Here is a 26318-nt window from a genome sequence, read left to right on the forward strand (position 1 = left end):
CACAGCATTACCAAACAAACAAAACACACACACACACACACACACACACACACACACACACACACACACACACACACACACACACACACACACACACACACACACACACACACACACACACACACACACACACACACACAAGCAACAGTTTTTCCTTTTCTTCGTGTGGACGGATATTTGGTGGCGCGTGTCCGTTTCGTTCATCTCTATACGATTCGATAAAAGTGTGACACAATAAGCAGCACTTGAAAAGATCCTTAAATGGAGCCACAGATCTTTTGACTTCAGAAGCTCCACATCATCATCTGTCATTCAGACGTTTCTCTTACAGTAAAGTGCACTTAATCAATCGTTTTCTGAAGTTTAGATATCCGAAACATGAAATAAAGTTAAAATAATACAGGCTAAAACATTTTTTGCAGCCAGAGACCCCATTAAATGTAAAATATATTTCACAGAACACAGACAATTCTAAATCATTTGTGTGGTATTAATTGAAATGATTAAGCATTTATCTTCTTTGCCACCAGCATGACACGTTAGGTTTTCGCTAACATTATTCTACAGGCCTATTTGTTTGAGTAGTTCTTGAGAATGGAGTAAAACCTATCACACACTCCGCCATATTAGTGTGCTGCGATTTCCACCACAAAATAAAACCTTAACGGCCCCCCTGGCTTCGCTTTTCACAACTCACGTCACAGCCACTGGGCTGCAGGACTCAAATTACTGACCTTTCAACAGGTTGTAAAGCTTAAATTAAAAAATATATATACACAACAATTCGCTACCATTACTGTATACGCAGAAGAAAATGTGCACTTTTTTGATTTGTTCTCAAAATACAATGTAAAAAAACATGTTGAGGTTAAGGGTTGCATCATCTATCTCATCAAATCAAGACTGCATACGGACACAACCCCACCAAAACACAAACTTGTAACGTTATGAACTAAATTAGAAAATGTTCTCATGTGCAAATGTCAATATGTTGTTCTCTTAGATTGTCCCTGACACCAATCCTCAACACAAGGTGCCTCGCGCAGAAAACAGTGGGATGATCCGAGAGACCCATATCCCGTAAACATCGTTCCCAGGAGCTCCTTATCCTGTACCCTGGAGTTCATTTTAGTGTTCTCATCCTTGTTCGCTTCAAATGTTACGGGCTACCTGATGCGGCCGTTGCTTTTGACCGCACCGAGTTCGGATTTGGGATCTGAGGACAAAGAGCTCCAGCTAGTCTTGGTGCAGGGCTGTACGCTGGGACAAAGGGAGCTCTGAGTGGAACACATGTCTCCAGTTACCCAGAAGGCACCCACTAAGCTGTCCACCCAACCCTCCAGAGCCTTGCCCACTAGAGAGGCCTTCTTCTTAGACTCCTCCAGAGCAGGCTCCATGGGAGGCAGCTTCAGAACCTGAGCAAGTTGCTGGAAGCCCTGCTCCAGGTAAAAGTTGCCTGCAGGACCTGCGTGCAACCAGCTGTGCTCTTCTGAAACAGACAGAACAGGAGGTCATTTGAAGTTGTGGGGTGGAGAAACTAAATTAAAGCACAGAAATAAAAAGGAACACATCTTGAAATTACATAAAACAGCTATCAGTTTATACACCGATTAGGCATAACATTATGACCACCTGCCTAATATTGTGTTGGTCCCCTTTAGGTGCTAAAACAGTTCTGAGCATTAACTTCTTCAGCAATTTGAGCTATAGGAGCTCGTCTGTTGGATCGAAGCACACGGGCCAGCCTTCGATCCCCACGTGCATCAATTGAGCCTTTGGATGCACATGACTCTGTCGCTGGTTCACCACTGTCGCTTCATTGAAGCACTTTTGATAGATAATGACCACTGCAGACCAGGAACAGCCCACAAGAGCTGCAGTTTAGCCTTCACAACTTGGTCCTTGTCAAACTCGATCGGATTCTTACGCTTGCCCGTTTCTCCCGTTTTTAACACGTCAACTTTAAGGAAAAAATGTTTTACTTGCTGTCTAATTTATCCCACCCTCTAACAGGTGCAATGATGACGAGATAATCAGTCATAATGTTATAAGGTTGTTAAGCTTTGCCTGATCGGTGTATGCGGTGACCCAAGAAACACTGAATGAATCTGAAAACTTCAATGCATTTCAAACACAAGCAAAATCTATTTAAAGGATAGGATTTAGGCCAAAAATTTAATGGGGATATAATTTTTTAATAATAATATAAATGGGAAATTCACTTTCACTGCAATCTACTTGCTAAAAAACAACAAAAATTGGAAAGAATTCCATTTTAACAAATGGGAAATAAATAAATCATTTGCATCATCATTATGTCTCTCACACAACCCTCAAGCCTCCGTCTTTGTTTATACATGATTATAATCAAAATTTATTATGGCGTAGATCTGTTCAACAACTGGGACTAATTAGACATTGACTGGCAGAGAAGAGCGCACAGAGCCAGCAAGATTTTAGAACTCTTTGTGCCTGAAGTGGCTGCTTGGTAAACGTAGCCAACATCTTTGCGGGCAGGCAGTCAAGGATTCAAAGTAGACTAAAGTCTAAAATTAGCCACGCCGTCTTGTCTTAAAGTAGAGATGTCAAAGTATATTAGGCTACGTTCGCATAACGGCTTCGTTACACAAATCTGATTTTGTGCTCTGATCAGATCTGCCTTCCTTGACAACACACTTGTAACTGTCCATTCGCAGCACACACAACAAAACAAAACGTTTCAGATAATCCTTGTAAGTAATATCAAAGCAACGATGCATGCGATACGAGCCCAAGTCCAGCTCAAGTTTGCGTTGCAAGTTGCTTTGGAATTGAGCAAACGGCGAGCACTTGATCAGGTCAAGAAGGCGAAAAAAGGCCCAGATGGCTAGCTTTTGCTGTTTTTGCACTGCCGCACCGAGTGTTGTGTGGGTTCAGGACAGCAGAATTTCAATAGCATTAAAACTGCATTTGGCAACACATTTGGCCATTTGCTTTAACCAGTATGGATTTTCTGTAGCAAACAATTCTTTTCACAACTCATTTTAAATTCATATAGTGGCTGATTTTGCTGTATCTTGCCTTTATTGTCAGTTTGTCATCGTTCAGTGTCAGAAGCACAGCTGAGGTGACATGCGTATTATGCTGTATTTAACTGAAGGTAGAAACTCTGCATTTTCGACAAGATAGAAAAAGTAGTAGTAGAAGAAAAAAAAATCCTCTCCAACTCAGAACTACTCGAAACCTAGACGGTCTCCTCAACCCCGAGATCAGCAAGTGATGCTGGATTGATATGGCTGCTCAAAGCATGAACAGCAGTACCACTTCCAAACCACTTAAACAGCACAGTTTACTAATATTATCTTTAGATCAATCAACATACATTCATTCCTGCTTATCAAATATGTATATCCACATGCAGAAGATGCTGTTTGAGGAGATAAGGCCTTAGGTTCCACATAGTCATGAAAGAAAAATCAGTTTTATGCCACATTAAGGCAGATGTTCAGATCTAGGTTATTTTGATCTGCATTATTGCCTCATTGGAGTTAAAAAAGCTGATTTCCCAGACCACCATACATGCACTATATGGCAAATTTTTATTGACATTTTATGAAGGGGCCCAACAGTGTCAACAGTGTTCTTGTTGGGTGTGAGTGCTGCCATCACCAAAGACAATGTGGGCTAGAATTGTGGCACACCAAATGGAAATATATACTGGTATGCAAGTTACATGACTAACCTGATAAGTAGTATGATCAGCTCTCACCTTTATGAAATGGCTCCTTTCCTTTAAAAACTAGAGGTATGACCAGAAAGCGAGCTTCGGCCACACGCTCCCACAGCCTCAGCACACGGACCGTCCACACTCCGGGCCTGAGAGGACGCTGAAGCGGTGGCTTGTACTGTGTAAACTCCGCCTCTACATCCACGCTGATGTCATAAGATGCCGCTACCACCTGGGCCGGATCGATCCACACTATGGTGGCTGTGAGGTTGGGGCCACGTGCCCATTTCTGCACCGCTACGGGCTCGTCCAATGGGCCCATCACTCCACCAAAGTTCCGGAAGATTCTCTCCTTGGGGTCCCACTCTGTTCCCACCTGAGAGAACACAAGATACACAGCGGAGTTAATTTTTCCACCTGCAAAAAAAATTCCTAAATAGGAATAGCATGTTTTATTGAACATTTAAATGTAATGGCTCGGTACGTATTCGTCTTATTCGTATTATGTATTCCATTAAAGCATGCAGTCAGATGACATGAGGACCCAACATTGCTCATCAGATTTTTACCCAGTTTATAATCACCAAATACTATGGAATTCTGAAACTCGTGTAAAGATTTCTCTTCTTTTCACGCACACTGTGGAAAACATTTGTTTTACATTGAAAATGAATGACGAACAGAAGCATTTGCACTAGTTCTCTTTTGTACAGCCTTTTGCAAAGCATTTATTTTTTTTCTTTCAGGTCATGCACAATAAAAAAGATTTGTCAAGTCAAGGAAACTTTCCCATTCAGCAAACAAAATTATGGGATTGCTCTGGTTCTGGAGCAGGATCTAATTTGATCCTACCTTTCCAAAATAACATTTAGAAACTGCAGTGTTCTAAACAGAGCAGCCTGTTTCTCAGAAAATTATGTCAAACAGCTGACCACCAAATGCAATAGTAACGATATTTCGAAAATACCACAGTAACAATGTTTATGTGCCAATTTAAGTCAGACTGGCCCTGTAGTTGACACCCACAGATGTTTCTGGTCTGTACACGTGCAGTGGGAATACAAATGTACCTCATATATTTGGCTCTGAACTTGGATCGAATAATAATAATACAAAAATATATATATACAGTGAGGAAAATAAGTATTTGAACACCCTGCTATTTTGCAAGTTCTCCCACTTAGAAATCATGGAGGGGTCTAAAATTTTCATTGTAGGTACATGTCCACTGTGAGAGACATAATCTTGAGATATCATGTGGTCAGATGAGACCAAAATAGAACTTTTGGGTCAGAATTCCACTAAACGTGTTTGGAGGAAGAAGAATAATGAGTACCATCCCAAGACCACCATCCCTACTGTGAAGCATGGGGGTGGTAGCATCATGCTTTGGGGGTGTTTTTTTGCACATGGGACAGGGCGACTACACTGTATTAAGGAGAGGATGACCGGGGGGACGTATTGCGAGATTTTGGGGAACAACCTCCTTCCCTCAGTTAGAGCATTGAAGATGGGTCGAGGCTGGGTCTTCCAACATGACAATGACCCGAAGCACACAGCCAGGATAACCAAGGAGTGGCTCTGTAAGAAGCATATCAAGGTTCTGGCGTGGCCTAGCCAGTCTCCAGACCTAAACCCAATAGAGAATCTTTGGGGGGAGCTCAAACTCCGTGTTTCTCAGCGACAGGCCTGAAACCTGACTGATCTAGAGAAGATCTATGTGAAGGAGTGGGCCAAAATCCCTCCTGCAGTGTGTGCAAACCTGGTGAAAAACTACAGGAAACGTTTGACCTCTGTAATTGTAAACAAAGGCTAGTGTACCAAATATTAACATTGACTTTCTCAGGTGTTCAAATACTTATTTGCAGCTGTATCATATAATAAACTATAAATAAATAGTTTAAAAATCATATATTGTGATTTCGGGATTTATTTTTTTAGATTATGTCTCTCACAGTGGACATGCACCTACGATGACAATTTCAGACCCCTCCATGATTTCTAAGTGGGAGAACTTGCAAAATAGCAGGGTGTTCAAATACTTATTTTCCTCACTGTATATATATATATATATATATATATATATATATATATATATATATATATATATATATATATATATATATATATATATGTATATATATTCCTTCAACCACAGCACTGTAGAATTTCCCAAATCTGATTGGCCAAAAGTTTCTATAATAGCATTACTAAATGCCAATGTCATCATTTCACATGGGCTTGTATAGCAAACACTACATATAAAATGGATTTAATCAATGTCCAATTGTTAATTTAGGCAAAATCTTTAGTTTACTAAGTTAAAGCTGTTCTATCTGTACAGGAATGTCTAAGGATCGGAATATGTTGATATCAAGGGTACTGCTAAGTAACCGATAGTTCGGCATTTGGAAAAGTAACCATAGCACAATATTATAAAAATAAAATAAAAAAGTGCTATAAAAGTTTGTTTACTCCCATGCATGAAGAATCACTGGTTTGCTCTCACCTCAAGGTTCTTCAACCTCTCAAACTCGTTCAGGTTGCTCTCTAACTGAAGAGTGGCCTGAGGAACAACCCAAACCTCCAGCATTTCATTCTTCCCAGGTGCCATGCTCTTCACCTCCTGGCGCACCAGGTAGCCCTGGAAACGGTCGTCGTAGAAATAGAGATGGACAGATATAGGGTAGGCAACAGGCGCAAACCTTTGTGAAGGGAAAAAAAATAAAGGAGCCTACTAGGTCATCTTGGGAATAGAAATGAATGTCAAATCAATAAATAAGGCTGATTTCAAAAAGCTGCACCCACTTCGCCACTGTAGGAGAGGTGCAAGTTCAGCCCACTAAACCACACCGCAGACTTTGAAACATGCAAAATAATGTTGTCATTGAGTCAGCAGTAGCAACCCATGATGCGTCAGAGAATGCAGTATGTCTTGGTCAGAGACCGGAGGCTTCAATATTGCATTCTCTGACTCATACTGACATTACAGACTCAACCACAAGGAAACACTGGCATTAAGATTTTATTAGCAAATACTTATACAGTAATCCCCGTTTATAAACGAAAAATAACAAAAAACAAAAACATGATAAATACAAATCAAAACCAAAAAAATATATATTAGCAGTGAAATGCATGATGTTTTGCTAAGGCTCAGTGTTATAAATGCCTCAGGTGGCACCAATGCCAGTACATGCTAAGTCTCATACATCAGTATTACCTAGAATTTGTTCTACATTGATTCAATAAGATCTCAAGTTTTAGACAAAAACTATGTCGACATAGTTACTTCTGAAACCGGGTGCCAGAATGGCCTTGCTTTGAACCGCTTGTCTGACTTTTATAGCAACCTGTCAGTTCTTTAGAAACCTGCCTACAAGGCCAGAGGTGGGATGTAAAAACTTCGTTACTGTACAAATTTTTCTAGTATCGCTATTTTAACTTTTTACTTTCACTTAGTACATTTTTCACACAAATATCTGTACTTTATACTTCTTAGATTTTCAAACCAGGCTTGTTACTTTAGTTTGAATCTAATTGGTGCAACGTCAATATTTTTCTTCTCACTGAGTGCCAGCCAACCGATTTTACTATCATTGCACAGATTTTTTTATCTACCACTGGCGTATCATTTCCTGGCTATCACGCAACACGCAGGCTAGTTTACGAAGTTAACAACACGCAAGGCAGAAGGCAACAAGTATTCTGTTTGACCATTTTTATAAAAATTATATATAAATATAAAAGAGGCAAAATTAAAGCCTTCAACGCAACATATGTTTATTCACGATGTCCTTTATTTACTCGGATATATAAAAATAATAATATTAAACTCCACCGAAAATTCAATTTTAATCAGCAACATTTGGTTGTTATTGATGTGCTAAGTCTGATCAGCCATAATGCACACAATTACCAAACGTTAATTGTATCGACAAACGTGCCGGTGCGTTTTGTGGCATTTTTTCCTCATAACGGCATAATAAACTTAAATTACTCTGACTTTTTTGATCGTACACAAGAGAAATACATCATTCCGATCTGTTAAGGGTCTACTTTTATTTGTATACACTCATAATAACAACAAAACGCTCTACCGCCTCTGTCATCTCTCTTCACAAACAAAAATAAAACAACCTGAATCTCAGAAAATATTTGCCTCACAGACATATTACATATATGTATAGAAAGCTTGAAATGTATTTAGCTTTAAATAAATTTACATCGAAAACAAATATTCTCTGATAATGTAATCCGTGTAAATGTTATAAAAAGGTACAGTTTCCGGTATCACCTCAATAACGGTCCGTGTGGAAACATAGCAAAGGTTCCGTTTGGTGTCCTGATGATTTACGTAATTTAAAACACCATCATTACTTTAAAACCTTTACAAGAATATTGTCTTTATGCTCTATGTTGAGCATAATTTCACTAATAATAAACATACATTTGCATAAAGCATCCATATTTGTCCATGCTTATGTTGATTAAAGTATTAAAAACTTAAACTAATACTTTAAGTAAAAGGTACATTCAGAACAGATGAAAATGTGCGATTAAGTTGTGATTAGCTGTGAGTTAACTCACGGCAATCGTGCGACTCGATATTTTAATTGATTGACAGCCCAAATATTAATATGATGTGAGGTCCAGTTACCAGCGCGACACTAAAACAGGTAGTGGTAATGGCAAATTTTAACTTAAATACACATCAGAGCCCAAACTTCTTTACTTTAACTTGAGTGAAAAAGTGTAGTCAGTACTTTAACTTTTACCAGAGTCATTTAAAACATAAAAACTTTGCCAGCTCTGCCAAGAAGTAATAAAAAAATGACCATGAAATAGCAAAAAGGTCACTGTCTGGAGACTTACCTGCAAGCCTCATGCATGGTTTTCTGACTAGAGAGACCAAGTCTGAAGAAGGACATGTAGGCTGTAAGTGCCACATCGGTGAGAGTCCCCACTCCATCCTCCCGCTCAAACAGACTTTCCCAGTAGGCCTTGAGCGCCACAGTGCCTGGTGGGTATTGCCCGTATAGGTGGGTATCAAGAATATAAATGGCCTCCTGATTGACAGTGGATTCGAACTTTCGGGCGAAGAATGTGGGCCGTGTCAGCTGCTGTTGGGGGGAAATAACAGAAGGATTAACAACATCTCAGTATAAATGGAATCTGAGGAGATAAACATAACAGGAGTTAAGCAATTCAATTCATGATTCTGACTTCAAAGTTCAATTCGGATTCTTAGAATACTTTGAACAGAATGTGAATCAAGAAAAATGATTAAAATGCACGTCCCTGGTAATTAATCACTGATCATCAAAAACATAATGTACTACAGCTCCACCATGTCTTAAAAATAACTCAAATTCAAAACTCATTTGAAAGTCACTGAGGAGGATCTGTTTTTTTTACATTTGGAATGTGGATGTCTAACCATATAATGTATAATGCCTGTTTTATTGCCGTGATTCGGAACTATTAGTGTCCAATGTATGTATTTGGAAACTGTTGTTTTTGCATACTGGAATCTCTGGGACTTTTGCATTAGTTGCATAAATAATAGAATGCTGATTCCCACAACACGAATCACATCACATTTTTACATTTGCAACTCAACCCTATTAAATAATATGCATAGCTAAGAAACAGTTATGCATACCCAAAATCATACTTGCACTTCAACTTCTGCTTGTTATGCCCTTTTCCATAATGTTAAATGCGATGCCGTGATTGAAGATCGCGATCGCTTTAGAATCATTGTGATTGAAGTGCAAAGACGGTACTTTTAATATTGATCATCGGTTTCCACCTTTCTTCAAATGGCATTTACATTTTGCACACTTACACATTAAACTTCAAATGGCTCTCGATTTACACTTTCTACATTGCTCTCGATAAGGACATCTGCTAAATGCTATACATGTAAATGCTTTCACCACAAGGTATAACATAACAGAACTTAACCACAAAAATAAATAGGCACAACTATTTTGTTTTGGTTTAATGTCATCCGACAAAGTTTGCAGACATTCGATTTAAAAAAAAAAAAAAGATCAAATTATTGGCACGCCTGGTTTCCTTTGGGCCGCTTGCTGCCAGTAAAACTGTCACATCATCAATAGTGCATGCTGTGAGAGAGACACATGGTGATTATAGGAGGCTTGAGTGGAGGGAGGAAATAGGAGTACTAGAGTGTGATGGAGAGATTTGCTGGCTGGTGTAACGATTATCACGTCCAGCGAAATGTCCGTTAGACGAAAGAACTTAAAAAAAAAAAAAAAGGCATCACCAGCACCAACTGTTTCTATCTGGAGAAGAGATGTGAAGTGCATGTACATGACATAATTCAGCTAGAGTGCCGTCAAGATGAAATAATATGGCGAGACTAAACGTCCACTCACTGGAGATGCTAATGGACTAAAGGACGATGGACGGGACCTAATTCTTGCTAACGTCACTCTACTAAACATTTCGCTAGAGCAGCTCAGGAGCACTTTCCAGCCAACAGTTTATCAGTCCAACTGTGAACATTTTTCGAAAGCTTTATCTTTTTTTTTTTTTTTTACAGGTCAGCTATTTTTTTTTATTTATATTATTGCTTATAAGCCCAATATTTTATATTTCAATTTTTAACAGCAGCATGTTATTTTACCTGTCATACTACCACATTTTTGTATTCGTTTTATTTATTCAAAAAGCAGCAAAGAAGCAACTTTGGTACTTTTCAGTGCATTGACCTGAATTCGGATGAGATCAGCAGGTTTGAAGTCATTGGGAGAGCATCCGCACCAGTCCACTATGTGCTTGTACTGGCACTTGCAGCCCAGCTTGCGATTCCAGTTAGTAACTCGCAGGTTGTTGTCCACTAGCGTGTCACACATGTGGCTGTTGCCCAGGACTGTGTGAAAGAAAGACTGGAAAAACCGAAGCGGTAAGTTAGTTTTGGGGAGTTTCCCCCTGCATCTATCCTTTAAAATAAAAATCCAGACATTTGAGAACTAAAAACATGGATTGCATAATATGCTATAAGGATGAATACATATTTTCTAAATATAAGCACATGAAGCAACTTATCGAATCTGTGTCGAATCAGATTTCTCTTTCTTTAAAACCAACCGAAAAGCAGGTTTAATCTATTGCTTGCTGTCACATTACTGCATGTAAATGCTACACCTTGAAGCTGCACCTTATTGAATTACTAAACAATAAATACTGATGCATTTAAAGACTATACTGAAGAGCCATGCTGCTGCAGCTTGTACAAAAATAGCTGTGGTGCAACAGGAATGACATGTACTACTTTAACAACAACAAAAAAAAGTCTAACCACTGCATGTAAAATCCAAACTAAAATGAAAAACGTTGCACTGCATTTCTCATCTAGTTCTACAGACGGTACATTTAAACCAAAACCAGAGTTCATTTTTTTAACTAGCTAAAAGTGGCTGATGGAATAAAGCACCTCAGCAGGGAGCAGGGCATAGGTGTAGAACTGCTTCAGTCCGGTCACCAGCTCATCCTTAGTGCTGACTACGTACTCCACAAAGCGGCGCGTGAGTGAAAACCAGTCAGAGCCTCCGGACACGTCCAGGCCCCCGGGGATGGTGCGCTCACCCAGCCGCCACATGTGGTTATCACACTCATGGAAGAGTCTGTCCAAACCTTGTTTCTTAATGAACCTGGTTAAGAGCAGAGGTGATGAATATGATGATATGGCTTCATCAAAACCATAAGCAGAATAATAATTCCAAACAAAGACTGATGGATCTGTTCACTGTTATCTGGGTGCTTTACCTGAACATATTTCTGTGTTCTGAGATAAGAACTTCGAACTCGCAATAAATAACAGAAGTTTAAAAACTGTTATTGAACTCAACAACTGGTTAAAATAAGGCAACAGGAATTCTAAAACAATACAACTGTTATACACCCATTCACTCAATCACATGGCAGCAGTGCACAGAAGCAAGCAGACCATGATGCTTTCTAATCTTTAACAATGAGGTTTTATTGAGTCAGTCTCCAATGTAGTCTCAAATTCCTCAAAGAAAGCTGGTGTGCTCTTCTGCTGTTGTAGCTCTGCCTCAGTGTTTGATGTGCATTTAGAGATGCTTTTCTGCTTACCACAGATATAAAGAGTACCGTAATTTCTGGACTATTAAGCGCACCCAAATATAAGCCTGAATTTAACAACGATTTTTATTTTGAACATAAATACGCCGCACCTGTCTATAATGCCTACATTAATACTAATGAACTTTACACAGGCTTTAATGAAAGACAGTGCCTGTTACACGACTTGTATCTAAACAGTAGCCTACCAAGAAAGTCATTGTTCACTGTCTTCCTTCTTCCTTTCACAACAAGTTTTTCTTTTGGCATTGTTGTGTGTTTAAAAATAACCATCAGTGGAATCTTTTCTCCCTAAGCCGTGCAGCTCAGAACACAGGTGAAGTTTGTTTTTTCATGCCCGGTTGTTTTCAGCGTGACGAATGATTCGCATTTCCTGTAGACAGTCCGAGTGAGTGGCAGGTCAAACGTCAGAGGAACCTTATCCATATTTATGATGTGGTGCGGCCCGATTCAGTGGGAGCGCATCTGATTTAATATAAAGAATTTTACTGGTTCACCTGAACCCGTTCCGCAATTTCATTGGTCTAATGTTATGGGGCCCAGTTTTATTTGGCATGAAGCTTGTAAAAACAGGAAAAACCCCGGAAAAATCCATAAATTAGCCGCTTCATTGTTTAAGTCGCAAGGTTCAAAGAGTGGGGAAAAAATAGCGGCTTATAGTCCGGAAAATACAGTAGTTATTTAAGTGATTTAAGAGGCTTTTTTATTTTTTAAGCAAAAGACTCAACATTGTAGAGAAAAGTGGAACAATACAGAATAAGGTAATTGGATTATTTACGCAGTATGAGAGGTTTTCTGGTGTTAACACACTAACACTTTAGTATCACATAACAATTAAAACATTTCTAAAAGAAATGCCTATAGACCATTGGACCATCAACTTCCCTTAGAGACTCCTTTCCTTTCAATTTCAAGTACATTGGTTCTCCTTTGGTTGTTTTTTAATTCCTGTTTTTCTGACAGGAGAATTTTTTCAGAAATGCTGATTCTTGACTATGGTCATTGAGAATATTATAGGCACGGATTAGGTCATAAAATACAGATGTTTAAAAACAGTATTTGGCAATCATGAATCATGAAATATTTTTTTATTTTCTGATGATATATATGCTATCGCTGTGATGCAAAAAAAAATAAATTAGAAATCATGGAGGCGTCTGAAATTGTCATCGTAGGTGCATGTCCACTGTGAGAGACATAATCTAAAAGAAAATCCAGAAATCACAATGTATGATTTTTAAACTATTTATTTGTATGATACAGCTGCAAATAAGTATTTGAACACCTGAGAAAGTCAATATATATATATATATATATATATATATATATATATATATATATATATATATATATATATATATATATATATATATATATATTGACTATCTCAGGTGTTCAAATACTTATTTGCAGCTGTATCATACAAATAAATAGTTTAATGTATATATATATATATATATATATATATATATATATATATATATATAATATATATATAGTTTAATATATGTATATATATATATTTATTTTATAAGAATTATTTAGGTGTACTGATTAGATCAAGTAAATAAATAATAAATTGTAGCCATATCGAAGGCAATCAGCTCAAACGTTCCTAACGCTAATATAATGAAAAGGCTGTTTGTTGTATTATTGCAAGTCTAACCTTGATTTGCATTTGTGAGCCAAAACAGCAAAATGGCAATGCTGTCAAGGAGGGAGGTTGCGTCTTTCTCTCTCCCCAACAATTACAGTGACACTTGCCAATTGTGGGCATCTGTGTGCTCATGCATGCAGAAATGTGCCTCATCCAGATGTTGCATGCGCAAGAAGATGCAACCAAGAAAGCAATTCTATCTTCTAACAGAATGCAGGTTTATAACGAATCTGCATTTCAGTAAATTCAGTAGGAAGGAAATAAATACAAATAAATAAACAGCAGCTACCTGGCATTCTCTCTGCCATGAGACTTCAGGAAGTTCTTGTCACGGTTCTGTGAGAGGAAAGCCACCAGCTCATCGTTGGTCCTGTTTCAGAGAAATATGGGAATATAAAAAGAGATGGAATGTAAGAGAGCTGACTAGAAGGTGGTATAGTTTAACACAAGGACTTTCACTAACTAAAACTTTTGCTGACTAGATTTGGTGGTCATCATTCTCTCTCTGAATCGAGCTAGAAATGTCTATATTTTTTTTTTAAACACCATTCAACTGCAGGGATTAAGCCATGCTCCGGAAAGCTTCTGATGTTACTCCGTAACTGAAAGAAATAGTGAGAAATCTGCCAGCTTCACTGCACAACAGCACAAAGAGAGCTTTCACACCAATGCGTCTCAGAGCCAAGAGCTTCAGCCATAAACCGCCCCTGTGCTTCCTGTTCAGAAATATGTCTCACCTGTCCACAGATAATGTCCACTCAATTTCCCAGGAGTCAGTAAGGACTGTCTACACTATTTTAAGTCCTACTATATTATCTTCTATATATATAAAGCTCAAATACCACTGACTGACTCACTCACTCATCACGAAATCTCAAAAACCACTGAACGGATTGCAATGAAATTTGGAACATACCTTCCTCTTGGGTCTTAGGTGCTCACTAAGAAAGGGTTTTGAAAAATTCACCCTGGATCGCGGCTAACTCGCGAAAAACGCGATTTCTCACGCATTGTAAATTCTTCGAAATAACATTACGGATCCTAATGAAACTTAGTACATAGTTAACCGCAAATAAATCCTATTGAACTGCTCTGAGTGAACCGGATTACGCGGTCAGAAAGAAATCTCCGACCTTTGAACCGCCAAAGTTGTACAAGAGGCATTCCAAAGTATATTAGTTGAATGTTTGGATAAATTAACAGCTTTTATTTATAGCTTTTTATTTATTGATTTATTTAAAGGAGATTTTTTTTTTTTATGAAAAGTCTATAGTATCTGTACATCTGTTTGGTCAAAGTAAATTATCAGACCGTTACATTTCAGTAAGTGTTCCTCATGGATGTGGAGTTCCAAAAACCCTGCGCAAGTCATTCATACAGACCTCACCTATAAGATATAAGATGCTTTTTTTGGGATATTTTTAGCTTGTATACTAAATATTGAAAGGAATGTTTGGTCACAAAGTAAAGCATGTTAACTTTAAACATTTCTGCAAAATGTTTGGCTAAAATTGAAGAAGAAAAAAAAAAAAGAAACAGCAAAAACAGCTCGTTATATAAAGTAAAATAACAAATCAGACACTAGCAAGCAGCTTAACAAAAAGCTCGTGATAACTCTAATGTTGATGATTACCTTCTTGAAGCAATAATTTGTATTACCTGTGTTAAAGATTTAACCAAAGACTGTGTATATCACATGGATTTGAATGTAGGGAAGGTGGACTTCACACTGAGAAGTCATGTTGAGTAATTGAAGACTCTGAAAATGCTAGATGTGTAAACTGACCCAAGTGGATGAGTTGAAAGTTCTCTGGTTTTTTTATTTTTTATAAACCTGGTTATATGGGGGGAGGCTGCAACTTTCTGCACATCTTACAAACATCTGCTTCATTACATTTGTTCTGTATGTGAGAAAAACTATTTTTCTGATTGGGAAAATCTGCTTATAAAGCTGCCAACCCCTGAGGTGGAAGTAAAAGTCAAGGTTCTGAGAGCTCTCCAATGGCCATAAATTCTCTGAATATTTGTATGAATAGAAACATTTCAGTTTATAATGTATTAAAAAAAAGAAATTATAGTACCTGCTTCAATTGAGAAATTAAAGATGTGTTAATGTTACAAAAAACTGTTTACTAGTGCAAGATAATAATGTAAAAAAAAAAAAAAAAAATTCATTTGGAAGATTTCTGGTAATAGAAGATGCTAATTCATGACCTTGGCGAGTGTTTTCTTTTCCTGACTGACTGGATGAAAACCAAAGTTTTATCTCTGAGCCTCTCCAACAGATTGATAGATGGAGTGAGGATTACAAATTTGTTCAGGTTGGGGGGAAAAAAACAAAAACAAAACAGATTATACCTTTTAAAAATCTAAACCTCAAAACCATTGTGCAGTGTGTGCTTGGTGACTGACCTAGTGGGGAAATCTGTGGCACTCAGGTTAATAAAGAAATCCCATTTCCAGTCGAGCATAGAGAGCAGGTCCTGCATGCAGTGCAGGTAGGCTTTCAGCAGACTGGCCCCACCCCAGATAGTGACCATGCGCCAGGGTGTGGCCCTCACATTCGGGTACAGATCAGCCAGGTGCAGGACTTCACGATGCAGGTAGTTGGAGCGCTACAGGAGACACAAGGCTCAGACATGTTTGCATAATGGACACCTGTGACTACTTTTCTACTCTTTTTAGATGGCTGTCTAAGAGGAGATGTACTTGGATTAAATACTGTATAGCTAAAGCTCTATAGTAATAAACCCAAATTTACACTATAAAATACAGCTCTTAAATAGAGTCGTCACACTGTTAAAAGTGTAGGAACAGTAGACCTCATTTACCGAGTGTGATACAAACTGAATTATGCTTGATTTACTCATAAAAGCATTTACACATGAAAGAAGGTATCCATGAAAATCCAGTAAATCTGAAAAAAAAAAAAAATAAAAACCATATCCTGCATACACTATACAGACAAAAGTTTGTGACATCTGACCTGAAGATTCGTGTGCTTTTCGAACATGCCACTCCATATTTAGTTCCCATTTGCTGTTATCAAAACGTTTACTCTTCTGAGAAGAGGGTGGTTGTGGAGATTTGTGCTCATTCAGTAAACAAGCGCGTTAGTAAAGTCAGGTAGTGATGCATTGGGAGGAGAACTGGGGTGCAGTCATCCTTCCAATTCAGTGTTCAGTAGGGTTGAGGTCAGAGCTCTATAGCAGGCCATTTAAGCTCTTCCACTTCAATGCATGTAAACCATATCTTTATGGAGTTTGCTATGCTTGTCATGCTGGAACCGGTTTGGATCTCCTAGTTTTAATATTGGGGACATTTTATGCTACAGCATCCAAAGACATTCTATACAATTGTCTCCAAATCGGCAGAAACGATTTGGGAAAGAACCACATATGGTTGAAAAAGTCAGGTGCCATATAGTGTAATATAGAATATATACATAGAAACAAGCAGAATACTTCAAAAACACATCCTATACCATAAAGAATGACTGAAGATTTAGCAATTATTTTAGTTTTGTTAATAATACATATGCTTATTATTATTATTATTATTATTGGCATAAATGAGAGTCAAAATAGCTCTCACAAAATAGTTTTTATTTTAGACTTTTTTCAAATTGATTGTTTTAGAGCTTCCTCAAACCAAGACAAATGATATATCAAAATGCAAAAAAAATAAAAATAAAAATGAGGCAAGAACTCCTATAGCTAAACATCCTGCACATCTGTTTCTCTAGATCAGCAGTCCCTAACCTTTTTTGCGCCACTGACGGGTTTAATTTTAGACAATATTTTCACGGCCAGCCTTTAAGGTGTGTCGGATAAATACAACAAAATAAAATGATACGATCGGCATAAAAACTGGTATTTTCTAAATATAATAATAAACGTAAATCCACTGTGTTGCTTTTGATTCACTTTGCTAGCTTGGGGGTTTGAATTTAGCGGTAATGTATTATGTGTTACCGGCCGGAGCAGCCCCTTTAAGAAGGTAGCGGATGAAGGTAAGACATGTGACCGAGAGAGGCATCTTGACTTGCATCAAGAGTGAGTCATAGACAGATGTGGCAGAGAGAATCCGGTCATTTTCCAAAGTAAAACATTGTTCAGAATCAGATAATAAATAGAACGCAAATAATGTAGGTTATGTATTTTTTCTATACGGCCCGGGACCAACTGCTCTAGATGACAACCGCTGAATTTCTCTGACTCCACCTTCTCAACTAAAAAGTGCTCTAAAAGCCCCTTATAGCCACTCAGGGACATATAAACAGTCTTTAATCTCTAATTCACTAGTTTATTGCCTTGACTTATACAGAAGGATCTCAGCAGCTAAAGATCTCCATTTGTATTATGCTAAAGCTAAAACTAAAACTAAATTAATTAATTAATTAATTAAAATAGAGACTAAAATCTGAGACCTTACCTTATCCACATGAATGTAGTAGAAATGGTCTTTGTGATAAATGGCTTTGAGGAGCCGTTTCAGCTGCCTCACGGCTCGACCGTGAACCATCAGCACGAACGCCACCCTGACTGGGTTCTCCACTTTGGACAAGTCGTTGTCTATAATGTCAGCTTGCTGTCCAGCACTGGACAAAACTACAGGAGACAAAACAAAACAGAGATCCACAACAAGGACAATGTTACTGATGTACCATGTGCTTGTCTATTTTAAAAACAGTCAATAACTTTTTTTCTTATTATTATTATTCTTACTAAGCCACAACTACCATGCTGAGTGCAGTACTGAGGTAAAGACTGTGGCATCAGCTCTCCAGCCTGGTGTTTGCACACGATGTTAGCGATTTCCTGCCGGCACTGACGTGATCCGGCACGGTGCAGGGCAGACAGAGCGTCCTTCCCAACAATCTCACAGCTGGGCACAAAGTCGTTGCTCGGGACCTGAGCAGCGCCATCGACGCTCCCTGGTTCTCCCTGAACACCTGGTGGAAATTTTCCTCCGTCTTGCCCTTTTGTATCGGTGAAGTTACGGCTGCTGGATGGATCGTACGGGGCAATAACATCTCCAGCTCCCGGCACCACTCCGACTTCTTCTATCATAGAGGGCTTCATTCTTCGCTTCCCCCCTTTCCTGAGGGGACGAGTGACAACAGGCCGTTCCATGTCGTGATTCCCCCGGCCATAGTAGCCCCCGGACAGGGCATTCTGCCCCCTGGCTTCTGAGGCTTTCCTCACATCCTGGTTGTTGTGATCAGGCAGCTTAGACCGCCGCTCCCTACGCTGGAGGCAAAGAGAGAACAAAAGCGAATTAATCTATTTATCTAGAACCGTGACGGAAACTAGATTGCCACCCGCATCCTTCATATCCAGAGACCTTTTTTGAACAGAGTGAAATGATTCACCAAAAAAAAATTGTGGGCAGCCATAAGGCACAGCATGTTTACTTTAAAAATTTGTTGGGTTTTTTTGTTTTCTTTTTTAGTGCTCTGAACTAAAATAATTTTAGACACATCAAACTTTTTTTTTCTTTGTGGGAAACAACATGGATAAATTCCTTACCAGAGAAACAAACAAGAACTAAAAATGTAGTTTCACAGATTGACAAGTATTCTCCAGGACCTACACTGACATACACAGCCTTACAATGACAGAGGCTCAAGGCAATGTTCATATGAATGTAAAATGGGGAGGAGAAAAAAAAAAAACAAAAAAAAAACAACCAGCGAGAGAGAGAGCTTAATAAAAGTGGCTGAGATTTTAAAAAGAGGAAAATTAGATGAGCTGGAAGGTTGCCAGACTCAAACTGCCCAAAAGGATCACAGTCAGTGAAGGCCAAGTGGCCTTATCGGCACCTTTCCAGCGGTACCAGTAACATTAGATCTGGGACTCTCTCGGGCTAGATCTGGCCAGTCATTTACAAAATCACTGGTGCAATAAGTCCTGAATGTAGTACTTAAATGTGGGTAGTGGTACAGACAGGAATGTCACAGGTCAAATCCAAGAACCACCGAAACGTCCTCACTGGATTCTAGAGCAACACTCTCAACTACAAACCTGGAGAAGAAGCATCAGTCACATAAACAAAATGTATTATGGAAATAGAAATGGATACACTATATGGACAAATGTATTGGGTGGCCTGACTTTTCTTTACTTAAACTAGGAGGCCCAGAACTGTTCCTGCATTACAGTGCCCCCGCACACAAAGACAGATCTGTAAACATGGTATAAATGGTTTGGAGTGGGTGACCTGCTACAGAGCTCTGATATCAACCTTAATGAACACCTTTGGAATGAACTGAAATGCAGGCTGCACCCCAGGTCTCTTCACTCTACATCAGCGTTTGACTTTACAAACACCCTTGTATCTAAACGAACACAAATCTCCCCAAAAACACTTCAAAACCTAGTGGAATATCTTTCCAGAAGAGTGGAGGTTGGTTTAACAGCAAATGGGGACTAGATGTGGAATGGGATGTTTAAAATGTACAAAGGGATCTTACGGTTCGGTGTCCACAAACTTTTGTCTGTACAGTGTTTGCAAATACAGTTAAAGCTATACAGCACTTTTTGTAACACTGAAGGCCAATAGCAAGAACCAAGTCAGGACAAAGTACCTTTTACCTTTCGGGACCAAGTCACACACTTGCATTTCCTGTCTTTATGCTTATTAGGCGTTACACCTATACAAATAAACAGACAAGCAAAATAAATGTTAGCTCATGTCCCTGAATGCTGCACTTTTTTCCAACTCGCTCTTTCAGTGTTTATAATTGAAGGAGGAATATATATATTTTTTTTGTTGGAAGAAACGTTTTAAAAGTTTCAAACAGCTTTTAAACCGAGAGAATTAAAAGATTGGAATGAGTTACTAACGTAGATTCACAAAAAAAAAAAAAAAAAACAGAACATTGGAAATGGGTCAGAAAGCTCAGAGAACAACATTTTCAAGGCCCTTATAAATTCCCTTGTATCTCTTCCCCCCCCCCCCCCCCAACTACTGCTGAAAGACTTTTTAATGTTCTTTAATATTAACTAGCTGCTGTCAGGTGGGCCAATGATTATATGTTGCCTAAATGAGCAGAAAGATACATTTTGACAGCATGGGAATAACTCCTTCACTCAAAGCATGCAGACAACACAGCCCTCGACTCGGAACTAAGCCTTTGCCGGAGACGAGCTGATCTTATTAGGTTAACCATGTGGAAAATAACCACTGTAAACACTCCTTCCCTCCAGAACAGCTGCATTTCTAGAAAAAAATTTAACTGCATGGTACAATCAATGTATATTTAGCAGTTCAATTCTTTTCATATGTAAATACTTGTGTACTGATGTGATTTGCCTGAAACAATTCGATAAAATTTTTCTTTAAAACACAGTTAAACGTTTACCCATCAATGGGCGCTGATACACCACTAAACATTAGTCCTACTAGCGTCTAACGTCAGCCACCTTTAAATAAACCCGGTTGTCAGAAATATGAGACAGTACGTTTCCAGAAGATTCGCTTGATGTTTAACAAAAGACCCAAACCTTCAGTCTGGATTGTGTTCTGTAGTAACTGGACAAAAGCACTTTTGAAATAATAAGCCAACCAGCATGAACACTGCAACTGCATCAGCCTCCAGCATGAGAAACAGTGACTCATACGTCCATGTGGAGAACGAAAGTGTTACACCCGAACCTTCGAGGAACAAATAACAAATCCTAACTAGCAGCAAAAGTTTGTGCTTGTTTGATCAAAAGGCACTGAACTCCAGGTCAGTTGCAGAAACTGGTGCTCAAAAGCACTGCTGAAAGCATCACACAAGATGATTTTCACTGGCTTGTATTCTCCAGAGGGTTTATAGCCCTCCTATTGGTACATCATCTGCGTGGGCAGAGCAGCGCCCCTGGCCCGGCACACAGACTGCTCAGAATGTAAAAAAAAAAAAAAAACAGAATCTTGTATTTTTATTCAAGTTTTTCGAAAGAACACCTTCATAAAGAAGTCTTCCCACAAAAGGATTGTTGGCAGGCAGGAATGCACAGAGAGAGGGTAGAATAACACAGTCACAGCCCACCACTTACTGCCACAAGGCAAATTTAAGTCTAGATCACTGGCACACACAAGACAATTCAATGCGACGGTCACACGCTCCAAATCAGCATTAGAGCACGAGTGCCTGGACGTTCATCAGCGAAAAAATAGCCACAAATGCCACAAATTTAAAATGGGAAACTGCATGACATCTAGGTGCAATAGTCAAGAATATATTCAGAAATAATTTATAGTTGGCACCCAATAATGGTAAAAAAAAAAAAAACACCCCCCAGAGTCTATTGTGACCTGGGGTTCAGATATACAGTATTGCCATGACCATCACATTCATACGTGCTCGCTGATCAAGCGTCCAATTTATAATTTAGTCCCCCTTTTGCTGTTGTAATAACATCCACTCTTCTATGAAATCTTTCCTTTAGATTTTGAAACAGGCCACTCAAGCTCTTTCCCTCCGATGTCTCCATAAACCTCACTTTGTGCAAAGGTGGAGAAGCTTCAACCATCTAGTTCTAGTTCCACTGACGGAAAATTGTTACAACATTCACTACATACAATTGTGCGTTTTGTGGAAACCCGTTTTTTCCCGTTTTATTCTAACCTGCCTGATTTATCTGAACATAAATGCCTCCTTGGTCCAATTTTTATTTATTTATTTCATTTAACACCGCATCCCCATCTATTAAAGCTAGTTTCTTGCATGGCACACTATATGACAACAAATGTAATTACTGTACTATGTAAAGCAGCCCATTCAACTCAATTTCTCTTTAAAGATTTAATCAGTCGTCAAAATGTTCACTGACCTAAAAATGTGATGACTGGTACTTGAAAGGGACGAGTTTTCTTTCCCCTAACTATAATACGAAAAGCTGATAGTGTTAGTAGGCAAGAACTATTTCGATACAGTAAATACGTTTGCGATTTGAGATGTTTGTTTACACAGTTTTTGGACAGAAGGTCATAAAGCTCTATATGTGATTTAAGTTCATTTCTGAGGACATCCACAACCGACACGCCAGGATCTGCATGAAAGCCATTGTGTATACGTGTAACAGCAAGTATTTCAGCCTTTACTGGATTCCACCAAGTTTTCCGTTCCCAGCGCACTGCAATGTGAAAGGGTTTTAGGGAGTGTCGATAAAAGGCTGATGAAAAAGTGTAAACAAAGTTTCTCAGCTACATAATACATCTGCCCCTGTTGCCATTGCATAAGCAATTTTTTTTCCCCACACTCTCTATATTTTATATGTTTGTCAAAACTGTAAAATTGACTAGTGCACCTTTAAACAAGTGACACATTCATTTATGCTCCTGCATGCATCTTCCAGCACATAGGTAACAAGTGTCACCATGGCGATGTGCAGTATTTCATCCCTTCTGTGTTCTCAAGCTGCGAATCAATGGCCTCTTTCATCACCTCGCCATCACGCTGGGTGTATTTGCCCAGCGAGAGACCGAGTCGTAACCTGCACACTGGTGGGAAACCGTCGCCAGTGCCTCTTGCACAAGCAGAGAAAATGACAGTATATGAAAAACAGCTTTCACCCCCTCATAGGGTGCAACTCCTGTCAGGACGATTACATTCCGCAGCATCCTACTAGCTTGGTCGAGGACAACAGCTTACAGCTGTCACACGGTCCCCCCCTCCTGCAGCTATTCCTCATCGCGGATGACACATCACGTTTCACCGCACGTTCCACCGAGCCACTGCCTTGGCTCAGACTTGCTTAAAACAGCACAATTATTGCCATTAGGGACAGGGCTGTGTCTTGAACTGTGGCTTCACCCTTACATTTGAAATACATCAGAACAGCTTGCGTAAGAGCGCATAAGCAAGATGTGCACGCGCATTTTCCTCGGGGTGTCCAATACGATCGAGCCCCGTACCTTGAGCCACTGCTGCTTTTTGATGAAAGGGATGTGCGACAAGCTTGTGCACCCATGAGAGGTAATTACAAGGAAAGCTGTCGAAAAAGTTTTTTTTTTGGGGGGGGGGGGAATGCAAGCTGCAGACTTTTGGGCTGAATTCTGCTGCCGTAAACAAAACCTGCACGTCATAAAATGATTGTTACTGCTTGTTATTGCTACTGCTTTTATTAAACGACAGTTCTGATAGCCGCCAGAAACAAAAGCCAACAATAGGCGGCCACCGTAGGAGGAAACGGAACAAACAGGCAGGCTACTAATTTTGTAGTTGCACTTGCGAAACATAACAGAAACAGAAAAACCTCACTTTTACCTCAAACTCAAATTTGGGGGCACTGCTGCTGACGTGACCACGGTGCTTTTGCACAAGCCTGGGCTCCTGCTGATTGGCTTGATAAGTAGGTCTAACACTGAGAATACATTATTGCATAGAATCCAAGATTTGACTAAGATCTAAAAAGCTGCACGGTGTAAACCTGCTCTTTTTTGCTTTTGCTTTTTTTTAAGTCTTAATGAAGATCTTTATCTCAATCCAGTTTTTTTTTTATTTTTTTTTTTTAACAAAGCTCACCTGACCACCCACCAGCTCTCATGCAAATATTAGCAATGTCAGCGTTATCTTGGCACCTGGCACTTCGTATAATGCATCAGGCTTCAGCGTACACGCTTTTGGCTTCTCGCTTTTAGCTACACATTCCAGTGTCATCTCAGCAGATCTGTACATGCAAATGTAAACGAGGGTAGTAGAGAAACAGGTTCAGGCATAACTGACGTGAGCTTTCACATTTCCCTCTGCTGTTCGTCAACGTTTTCGAATTCTGTAACCCGCCATGTAATGCATTCGGTATAAAACAGATATGTTTTTAAGTTATGCTGTAAGTGGTGACATGATGGCTCATTCTTTACACTCAGCAATCAACAGCATTATGGGAAAATATTCAGCTTTCATGCCATGGATTTTATATACGTTTCGATTATGGTGAGCCGCACAGATGACAAAGCAGAAGTAAACCCCTTTCACAATCCTACACACAAACACCACATTTTCGCAGTCAAAATACATTTCCGCCACGTTTGGTTCAGACTGGAAGTTCCCCAAAATAAAACATTACTTCAAAAACACAGACATCTTCTCTAGTCTAGTCACTTAGGAATGCTTAAACACAAGAACCACGAAAATGGATCTAGACTGTAATTTTATCATTATTTTGTTACAGTGGCATCAACAGCTTTACATTTAAATCGCCATCACTTGATAAGTATAACAATGATAAAACAATAATAAATAGACCTTCGCCATCACCCAAATGAGGCTGGGTTTCCTTTAGTGATTCCTCTTAAGCTTTCTTTCTCATACCATCTCAGGGAGCTCTCACCATTTGCTCTCTCTTTAGGGATAAACATATAAGGACAATTTTACGACACAAATATATATATATATATATTCGTAATCTATTTCTAGATTCCTGGAAAGCTGCTTTGAGACAATATCCATTGTTAAAGACAAATAAAATGGCATTGAAAGTACAATAATGCAGTCTTTTTCCTTTTGGAATATAAAATTTACTTTTGTACAAAAATGTTGATTTATTTTCCTTTTCACCACCAGCTTGTGTGTCCCATGCATGATGCATACCGATAAAGTAAAATCGTGATATTTATAAACCGGGTTATCATACCGGGAAATTTTCAAATCGTATGACTCAAACCGTATTATGGTGCTGTACATAGTATCTGGTTATATATAAGAATAAACGTGATAGGAACTACAAACAGGGCATACATTTGACAAATAATGGTTAGTATGATTTATAAATTGTTATAATGAAGAGCCAGGTCTCAACCACTTGGCATTTAAAAGCCCGTCTCCATTTCCATACATTCAGTTACATAGACAAATAGGTGTGCAGACCGTTAGCCACCTAGCATAGAAGCTCCTCGGCACGCCTTGTTATTAACAAGCTGTCAATACAATTCACGGTAACAGCACAATAAAACGACCCGCAAAAAGGAGCAAGTTTAATTTTGAGGCTTTTTTTGGCTGCTAAGTTAAGCTAGCTAGCTAACTACAGGATCCGAGTCTCAGTCCGTCCGCTAGCATCGTTTCTGCTTGAGCTAATAATAATAACAATACTAATGCCACTTCTCACCTCAGCCTCTCCTTCCTCTAGACTCCGGAGACTCCATACGACCAAACCCTGGATCAGGAGGATCGTTAAAGCAGCAGCAATTGCAAGTTTATAGCGACGTAGCAGCTTCTGGACCCGAGTGCTCGCCACCATTTTCCTCCCCGTGCTTTACATCCAGCACTGAATCATGTTGTCCGAACGACTCGGATCGCGAAGTGAGCCGAGCACAAACGAATCGGAATCAATTCACTCAGGGGTACAGTACTATGTTACTGCTCTGCCAGAGCACCGACTTCAGTCCAGTGTGGGATCTTTAACAGTGTGCTGCACTACTTAATTTAAAATATAACTTAATTACAAACTAAAACGTAAAATTTTAATACATTCTATTTGCCAACTATGATGAATTCACCAAAATCGCAAAGTACAGTAAATGGTGAAAGTCTAATGATTTCAATTCGAAATGTCCTCCGACCACCATCCATCTTTTTCTATTTATTGATATTGCATTTGCAGTATATGAATGTTTCCTCTAACTGTTTCAATAATGACAGACTTTATTTGAAACTACAGTGATCAAATAAAGCACATCATTTTTCAAAACAAAGGTTGTAGTGTACTGCTTCTTAAAGTAGAATGATATGCATTAGTTGTCAATGATATCCATTTTGTTGTTTTATTCTTTTATTCCTTCATTTCTTAATTGATTGATTGATTTATTGATTCATTCATTAGTTTTTTT

The 26318-nt window shown here is 38.9% G+C and overlaps 1 protein-coding gene across 4 annotated transcripts; it reads right to left on the bottom strand.

The window, feature by feature from the left end:
• Positions 1 to 148: 148 nt before the first annotated feature.
• xylt2 (xylosyltransferase II) lies at positions 149 to 25916 on the bottom strand. 4 transcript variants are annotated; one of them, XM_083565816.1, is made up of 11 exons: positions 25598 to 25916; positions 18241 to 18754; positions 17937 to 18112; positions 15915 to 16117; positions 13792 to 13872; positions 11175 to 11391; positions 10450 to 10626; positions 8582 to 8829; positions 6216 to 6411; positions 3749 to 4082; positions 149 to 1486 (listed from the first exon to the last, which is right to left on the bottom strand). In XM_083565816.1, exons 1-11 carry the CDS (start codon positions 25727 to 25729, stop codon positions 1167 to 1169), a joined length of 2598 nt encoding a protein of 865 aa, XP_083421942.1. In that variant the 5' UTR covers positions 25730 to 25916; the 3' UTR covers positions 149 to 1166. The 4 variants fall into 4 exon arrangements, with proteins under 4 accessions (XP_083421942.1, XP_083421940.1, XP_083421941.1 ...); XM_083565814.1 differs by having other exon boundaries at positions 149 to 1489; positions 25598 to 25914; XM_083565815.1 differs by having other exon boundaries at positions 149 to 1489; positions 18244 to 18754; positions 25598 to 25910.
• Positions 25917 to 26318: the final 402 nt, after the last annotated feature.

Source organism: Silurus aristotelis (assembly GCF_946808225.1).
Source record: "Silurus aristotelis genome assembly, chromosome: 17".
NCBI classification, from domain to species: domain Eukaryota; kingdom Metazoa; phylum Chordata; class Actinopteri; order Siluriformes; family Siluridae; genus Silurus; species Silurus aristotelis.